The 8873-nt window shown below is 47.5% G+C and overlaps 1 protein-coding gene across 1 annotated transcript in view; it reads right to left on the bottom strand.

Annotated features, from left to right (window-relative positions):
* CTC1 (CST telomere replication complex component 1) overlaps positions 1-8873 on the bottom strand; it is a 34583-nt gene that overhangs the window by 6697 nt on the left and 19013 nt on the right. Inside the window, exons 5-9 of the mRNA XM_023514064.1 lie at positions 2900-3260; positions 2672-2800; positions 1930-2162; positions 1631-1808; positions 1332-1532 (exon numbers count right to left, since the gene is read on the bottom strand). Coding sequence (XP_023369832.1) covers positions 1332-1532; positions 1631-1808; positions 1930-2162; positions 2672-2800; positions 2900-3260 — 1102 coding nt within the window. The remainder of the gene's footprint in view (positions 1-1331; positions 1533-1630; positions 1809-1929; positions 2163-2671; positions 2801-2899; positions 3261-8873) is intronic.

Genomic DNA, 8873 nt, shown 5'->3' with positions numbered 1-8873 from the left:
CAAGCAAGTCTCCTGCCTCAGCCTCCCAAGTAGCTGGGACTACAGGCGCCCGCCACAGCGCTGGTCATTTTTTGGTTGCAGCCATCATTGTTGTTTGGCGGTCCGGGCTGGGGATTCGAACCCGCCACCTTAGGTGTATGTAGCTGGCGCCTTAGCCGATTGAGCCACAGGCGCCGAGTCTATTTTTGTTAATTTTATAATGTTAAACTTTAATAATAACAAATAATTGTTGAGAACTGATTATCAAGAACTGCTTATCAAAGTTTGCCTTGTTGTCAGTTCCCGCCCTACCCCCGCCAATGGTGTCCCACTTTACCAATGTTAAAATCTGGTCACCTTAGCTTAAGCCCAAGTGTTTGAGGTTGCTGTGACCTGTGATGCCATGACACTCTACCGAGGGTGACAGCTTGAGACTCTGTCTCCAAAAAAAAAGAAAGAAAAAAGCATATATGTGGCTGAGCAGGCACGGTGGCTCACACCTGTAACTGTCCCACTCTGGGAGGCCAAGGCAGGTGGATCCCTTAAGTTCAGGAGTTTGAGACCATCCTGAGCAAAAGCGAGACCCCATCTCTATTAAAAATAGAAAAAATTAACCAGGCATCATGGCTGGTGTCTGTAGTACCAACTACCAGGGAGACTGAGACAAGAGGATCTCTTGAGCCAAGAGTTTGAGGTTGCTATGAGCCATCATGATGCCATGACATTCTACCCAGGTGACAGAGTGAGATTCTGCCTCTAAAACAAACCAAAGAAAGGACAGCGCCTGTGGTTCAAAAGGGTAGGGTGTGGGTCCCATATGCCAGAGGTGACAGGTTCAAATCCAGCCCCGGCTGGGAAAAAAAAAACCCCACATACAAGCATTTGTATATGCAGCAGGAAAGAAAGGGCACAAATTGAGGCTAACAGGTAAGAGACCAGGTAGGACCCCATAGGACATAACGAGGAGTTTGGTTTTATTTATTTATTTTTCAGTTTTTGGCTCGGGCTGGGTTTGAACCCGCCACCTCTGGCATATGGGGCCGGCATCCAACTCCTTTGAGCCACAGGTGCCCCTCAGTTTGGTTTTATTTTATATGTACTAGGAGAACAACAGAAGGGATTTAAACAATTGAGTTCTGTAATTCAGGTTACATTTTTTACCCCCTTTCGAGTGAGATGTAGGGATAATGAATGAGAGGGGGCTGAGAACAGAGGAAACAGTCTACTTAGAAAGCTAGTATGTTGTATAGTCAAGGTGACAAAAACAAAATGACAGCAACTTGGACTAGTGTAGTGGCCATGAGAATGGCAAAAAGGAAATCCCGTGAGCCCTGCTCATGTCCCCTCTTTACCTGAGCTGGGTAGAAGGCAGAGGGCAGCAGAGAGAGCCAGGACCAGGCCAGGCGGTGATTGAGTTGGCAGCTGGACAGGTGGGAGGATTCTGGGAGGGGCAGAAGAGCCTTAGGGTTAAAAGAGGCCCAGGCCCTGTGCAATCCTTCCTCTTTCAAGGTAGCCAGAGTAGGGAAAGAGTAGGGAGTCTGCAGCCGAGCATACTGTTAGGAGGGAAGAAAAATTAGACTGTTAAGTCCCCTGTGTCCCAGGTGTCCAGTGTATTAGCTCTGCCACTCATCTTTCCCCCACAGACTCATACCTTCTGGAGGGGACAGTGATGCAGCTCTTCAAAGATCTCATTATGTGCTTTCCGAATGGGGCTGCCTGCTGGAGCTAGAACATCCAAGGTAGGACCCAGGAGTTGTAGTCCTAGGCTGGGGTTCCCAGGAGGGGAACACTGCAGGAACTGGTGGTGTCTCAGCACATGGGGGCATAGCCTTGGCCAGGGAAAAAAGTAGTCATTCTTCCAAGACTAGTCTCTTTAAGGATCCTGCTTCCCCTGCAGAGGAAGTGTCCTATTCTCACCACCTCCCCAACCCAGACCTTCATCCTCCTCACTTGCAAGCCAGCTCTTCCAGGGTCTTGGTCGCCCACAGGTAGAGGGGAAGTCCTAACTGATATTCCCATACCAGCTGGTCATACAGGGACGCCCCATAGGCTTGGTGGGATGACTGAGTTTCAGGCTTCTGACAAGAGAAGTTCCGAAGAAGAACAGCACCACGGAGGCAGGGAGCTAGCACTGGCCTTTTTGTCCCTCCACCCACTGACTGAAGAAGGTGAACATCCTGGAGCTGGGAAAGCAGGATAAATGAGCCCATTGCCTGGGTTCCAAGGGGAAGAAACACAATCTCTCCTACACTGGCTGGCCTCAACTTACAACACGCTCATGCCCCGGTGGTCAGCCTTCTTCTCCCACAAGCCCCACTCAGTCTGCCTTGGGCCAGGTGGCTCTTGGCTAGACAGGTAAGGCTCAGGGTTCTTACCAGGCTGCGTCAGATCATTTGGGCCGTACTAGCTTCAGCCACTGCCTTCCAGAAAGCTGGAAGGGCTTTCTGTAGAGGAAATGCTCTGTCCTCAACCAGTCCTCATGGTGCCCATGATTCTACAACTCCTTTCCAATTTGAGCTTTTGTCCAAATCATTCTTTACAAGAGCACACCCCCTGACCACCCACACACTTTTTATTTGTATATTTTTGTTTTGGAAGTCCCCGCCCTACCACAGAAAAAGCCAAGTTCATGAGGGTAAGCAAAGCTGCAGAGAGGGGCTCTTTAGGTCACCAGCCCTGACCTCTCACATACCTCCAGACAGACCCCTGATCGCATCACCCTCCTAAGGTCATGGAACTGCTGGTAGGCAAGGCAGAGCTCCAGCTGCTTGTCCAGCTCATAGAGGCCAGCAGGCTCATTCAACACTCCAGTGACTGTTCCCTGCAAAGAGGTCAGAGGTCCAGTTGGTCTCTACTTCCTTCCTCTTTGGAGACCCACATTTCCTGCCCCCCGGGCTGTAGGATCTCTTCTTGTGCTCACCGAATATGATAAGAGTCTGGAGTCCCGGACAAGACCTCTTTGTCCCTTCCTGTCCCCTTCCTGGGAGTTGCTGGGTGTGGGAAGTAGCTTGGGGGAAGCCTCTAGAAGGGGTCCTTCCAGGTCCAGTTCTAGCTCACGTATACATTCTGGTTTCAGCAGCAACAGACGGGAGGAGGGACTGGTCATCCAAACATGGTAACGGTGACCACGGATCTTGGATACTCGCAGTTCTGTCAGCACATAGGCTCTACCAGGCCAAAGGGCTCGGTGCCACACCAGCTGAGCAGGGACCTGGCTTGTGAGGAGACAGGCAAAATGGGACATGAGACATCTCTCCCAATGCTGTCCTCTGCTAAAGTCTCTTTACATTACAATTTGACCTCAAAGACCTGCTCCCCATGAGTTTTCTCTAATTTCTTCATCTTCTGTATGTTTGTCAATTAAATCTTAGGCCACAGAACTTTCAGGATTTCTCCTTTCTCATAGGAGATGCTAAATATTTACTAATCCCTTCCCCAAGATACAAACCATCCCTAAAACTTCCTTCAAAATACATAAATATTTCATTGAGAAAAGTATGCCCTGTTCAGCATTTCCCCTATCCCACACTGTAATATACAAACATTTCTTTACGTAATTCATACATATTGGGCATGTATGGATCCAGCATGGGCGTCAATGTTAAGAGAAATACAATAATTGGGCACCAAGAGGACTGGTTGAGGCCAGAACATCTCCTCTTTCCTCTTCTCCAGTGTATTTCGCACCACTGGGGAACACAGACACAAAACTAAGCAATAACATGAAGCCGTTTATGATCCAAGGGACTGTAACAAACTGGTCAACTTATTGAGGTGGTCAACATAAGGGACTAGGCCTACTGTACTGATACGTACATGTGGTGCACGTCTAGTCTACGAAAATTAGGTCAACTTAAGGAGGTGGTCAACTGTGGGAGTTCTAGTGCATAATCAAATGTTAAACCAATATATATTGGTAAGGTTGTTTTTATTTGTTTGTTTGTTTGTTTTTCTGAGACAGAGCCTCAAGCTATCCCCCTGGGTGGAGTGCCATGGCATCACAGCTCACAGCAACCTCAAGCGAGTCTCCTGCCTCTCCTCCCAAGTAGCTGAGACCACAGGCGCCCACCACAACGCCTGGCCATTTTTTGGTTGCAGCCATCGTTGTTGTTTTGGCGGGCCCAGGCTGGATTTGAACCCGCCACCTTAGGTGTATGTGGCTGGCGCCTTAGCCACTTGAGCCATAGGCGCTGAGCCTGTTTGTTTTTTGAGACAGAGTCTTACTTTGTCACCCCTAGAAGAGTGCCATGGCATCATAGCTCACAGCAACCTCAAACTCTTGGACTCAAGGGATTGTCTTGCCTCACATTACCAAGTAGCTGGAACTACAGGTGCCGACCACAACACCCAGCTATTTTCTTAGAGATTGGGTCTTGCTCTGGCTCATGTTGGTCTCGTACCTGAGCTCAGGCAATCCATCCACCTTTGCCTCCCAGAGTTCTGGGATTATAGGCATGAGCCACCACATCTGGCCTATTGTTAAGGTTTTGATATGCATTCAGAAAGAAAGAGGTCAGGATGGGCTGGAATGATCAGGCACACCTCGTGAAAGAAGGGGAACTTGAACAGAGTCCTAAAAGATATATCTGGTTTGTCTTAAGTCAGTGGTTCTCAACCCACAGACCCACAGGAACTATATTAAAGGGTCGCAGCATTAAGAAGGTTGAGAACCACTGGTCTATGTGGAAAGGATAGAGATGAGTGATTCAAGGAGGTAGCAACACAGAAATATTCAGAACTCAGGCTGGATGTGGTGCCTCATGTACATCCTAGCACTCTGGGAGGCCAAGGCAGGAGGATCCCTTGAGCTCAGGAGTTGAAGACCAGACTGTGCAAAAAAGAGAACCTATTTCTACTAAAAACAGAAAAATTAGCTATGCATTGTAGTGGGCACCTGTAGTCCCAGCTACTTGGGAGGCTGAGGCAAGATAATCACTTGAATTCTGGGAAGATGGCCAACTGGTAGCAACTCTCTGCAGAGGATCCTGAGCAGAGGAAGAAAAACTGGACAGAATCAGACTCTATGAAGCCAAAGGTGGGAAGCTAAACCAAGAAAGAATTTTAGCAAGCTATAACTCCAAGGAAGAGCATTCAAGAAAAAAAATTACAGGCAGTGCTTGTGGCTCAAAGGAGTAGGGTGCCGGCCCCATATGCTGGAGGTGGTGGGTTCAAATGTAGCCCAGGCCAAAAACTGCTTTAAAAAAAAAAAGAAAGAAAAAAGAAAACAAATTATAGGTACAAAGCCTATCTATTAGAGAATGGGAGACCCCTCCCCCAAGCAGGTGGCCTGCTGCAGGCTATCTGCCAATGAGCAGGGAACAAAAGACCTCTCATTTTACCTCGCTGGAGAGAGCCACTAAACTCCAGGTCTCCTTCTCTAGGGAGGTCCCACTTATGAACCTAGATACCACCCCACCAGGCATAAAATTGAACAAATATTTTCTCCTACAAGTCCAAACTCCCAGTCCACCTTTCCCCCTCACATGGCGGTCTGAAGTTCTGCCCCCTACAGAGCACAGAGTGTTTGGTCTTGTCCTGAGAGAGCTGGGCATAGTGTGGACCACCAGCCATCAGGACGGAATCTGTGACTAACAGGGAAGAAAAGAGGGTGTGGGAAAAAAGGGACACTTTGTAGGAGGAGGAATAGTCCCCTGGTCATGACTATGTCCAGCCAGTGGTGGTGTTGACCCTCGTTTTGGGCTGTGTCTGGAGGGACAGAGTGCAGAATCCCTGCTCTGATGGCACCCACAGCAGGAGAGGGGTTGCCCCATGTGGACTGAGTTTGGCAAACAAGGCTGGTCCCCAGTCCCTGATGGGCCTGCAAGCAGAGGTTTGCTAGGCGTGGTCCCCTGATTCCAACAGAACACTCGAGCAATGGCTTACTAGGTGTGAACCAAGACCTGAGGGCTGGGGTCTGGTACTCTGTCTCCAGCAGAGCTGATGAGCAGAGGCTTATAGGATGAGGACTGAGACCTGTGGGCGGAGTGTGGTGCCCTGACTCTAACAGAGCCTGTGAACAGAGGCCTGCCAGGCAGTGGACTGAGACTGGCAGGTGGGGGCATGGTCCCCTGACTCCACCTGGTCTGGCAAGCCGAGGCTAGCTGGGTGTGAAATGAGACCAGTGGGCGGGGGTGTGGCCCCTGGCTCCAACTGGGCCTGTGAGCAGAGAATTGGACAACAGTGTGGACTGAGTCTGGCAGGCAGAAGTGTAGATCTCTGGCTCCAATTGTGCTGTTGGAGATCCTTGAATCCCTCTCTGTTGAGCAGGGTTTATACCGCCTAATTTAATTGGATACAGATGTTTGTATCTCTCCACGGTCAACATTTAAACCTAATACTGTGGTTTCTTAGGATAGGGAAGAGGTTTGCCAATATCAAAACAGAGGTAGTTTGAGCTATCTCACCAAGTAGTTCCTCAGAGTCTCCAGCCAAAACTCTGAAAGGGGCCTTTGTAAGGTTGTAGGAGATAAGCCACAACTACAAAGCCTAGGGCTTTGGTAAGGGGCTATCTCTACTACCTAGGAACCACAATTTAATCTCACCCTACCAGTTCTAATAACCAAATGGTGGAAAATAAACATGGTGCAGACCCAACAGAAGAACTCTGGCAACATGAATAACCAGAGTAGATCAACTCCCCAAGAAATGACAAAGGAGATACAACTGAATATGCCATGTATAGACAAATGGCAGCAATGTCAGAAATAGAATTCAAAATATGGATTGCAAGTAAGATAAATAGAATGGAAGAAAAGATAGAAATTAAATTCCAAAGAGTAGTTCTAAAGTTGTCTCAAGGCTCGGCACCTGTGGCTCAAGTGACTAAGGCGCAGCCACGTACAGCCAAGGTGGTGGGTTCAAATCCAGCCTGGGCCCGCCAAACAACAATGATGGCTGCAACCAAAAAATAGCCAGGTATTATGGCAGAAGCCTGTGATCCTAGCTACTTGGGAGGCTGAGGCAGGAGACTCACTTGAGCCCAGGAGTTGGAGGTTGCTGTGAGCTGAGATGCCATGGCACTCTACCCAGGGGGACAGCTTGAGGCTCCTGTCTCAAAAAAAAAAAAAAAAAAAAAAGAAAGAAAAGATCAAACATTCATCTTAGAGGAATTCCTGAAGGAGAAGAAGATGGTCCTAAAGGTACAGATGCTCTACTCCAAGAGATTTTGGAGGAGAATTTCCTAAGCATTCCAAGAGATGCAGAACTTCAGATAGCAGACAGTTTCAGAACCCCAACTATTGGATGGTGCCTGTGGCTCAGTGGGTAGGGTGCCAGCCCCATATACCAAGGGTTTGTGTGTTCGACACCAGCCAAACTGCAACAAAAAAAATAGCTGGGTGTTGTGGCAGGCGCCTGTTGTCCCAGCTACTTGGGAGGCTGAGGCAAGAGAATCGCCTAAGCCCAGGAATTGGAGATTGCTATGAGCTGTGTGATGCCATGGCACTCTACTAAGGGTGATAAACTGAGACTCTGTCTCTACAAAAACAAAACAAAACAAAAAAACAAAAATATCTCCAACTATCACAGTGCAGGAAGATATCAAGTTATTCATATCTATTAGGGTCTGCTTTATGAATTGAGAAGCATTCTGGTAGGGTGCATAAATGTTAATTATCGAAACCTCTTAATGTTGAGTGTTCCCCTTGACAAATATATAGTGACCTTCCTTATATTTCTTTGTTAGTTTAAAGCCAATTGTATCTGCTACTAAAATTGCAGCCCCTCCTTTGGTTAGATCCTCCAAGAGGAAACTAAACACAGAAATATTTGACTTAAACCTGATCCTAGAACAAATGGACTTTACAGACCTCTACAGAACATTTCACCCTTATAAAACTGAATATACAATCTTCTCATCAGCTCACAGGTCATCCTCCAAAAAAGATTATATCCTAGGACACAAGTCTAACCTTGGCAAATTTAAAAGTATAGAAATTATTCCTTGTATCTTCTCAGGCCACTATGGAATAAAAGTTGAACTCAGGGCAGCGCCTATGGCTCAGTGAGTAGGGCACTGGCCCCATATACTGAGGGTGGCAAGTTCAAAACTGCGCCCGGCTGAACTGCAACCAAAAAATACCCAGGTGTTGTGGTGGGCGCCTGTAGTCCCAGCTACTCGTGAGGCTGAGGCAGAGAATTGCTTAAGCCCAGGAGCTGGAGGTTTCTGTGAGCTGTGTGGTGACACGGCACTCTACCAAAGGCAATAAAGTTAGACTCTGTCTCTACAAAAAAAAAAAGTTGAACTCAATAGCAACAGGAATCTTCACACTCAAACAAACTAAATAATCTTAGGTTGAATGATAGCTGGATCAAAGACGAGATTAAGAGGAAATCACCAAATTTTTGGTACAAAATGATCAATTTGGCACAAATTATCAAAACCTGTGGGATACTGCAAAGGCAGTCCTAAGATTCCAAATTATAGTATTGGAAGCCTTCATCAAGAAAACAGAAAGAGAGGAAACCAACAACTTAACAGATCATCTCAAGCAGCTGGAAAAGGAAGAATATTCCAACCCCAAACCCAGCAGAAGAAAAGAAATAACCAAAATTAGGGTAGAATTAAATGAAATTGAAAACAAAAGAATCATTCAGAAGATCAAGGAAACAAAAAGTTGGTTTTTTTTAGGCTTGGGGCCTGTGGCTCAAGGGGCTAAGATGCCAGCCACATACAACTGAGCTGATAGGTTCGAATCCAGCCAGGGCCCGCCAAACAACAATGATGGCTGCAATCACCCAGCTGGGTGTTGTGGTGGGCACCTGTAGTCCCAGCTACTCAGGAGGCAGAGGCAGGAGAATCGCCTGAGTCCAGGAGTTAGAGGTTGCTGTGAGCTGTGATGCCACAGCACTCTACCCAGGCAAACAGCTTAAGGCTCTGTCTCAAAAAAAAAAAA

Source organism: Otolemur garnettii, unplaced genomic scaffold (genome assembly GCF_000181295.1).
Source record: "Otolemur garnettii isolate 467f Iridium unplaced genomic scaffold, OtoGar3 scaffold00046, whole genome shotgun sequence".
Taxonomy (NCBI): Eukaryota; Metazoa; Chordata; class Mammalia; order Primates; family Galagidae; genus Otolemur; species Otolemur garnettii.
This window is presented reverse-complemented; position numbering and strand designations above follow the sequence as displayed.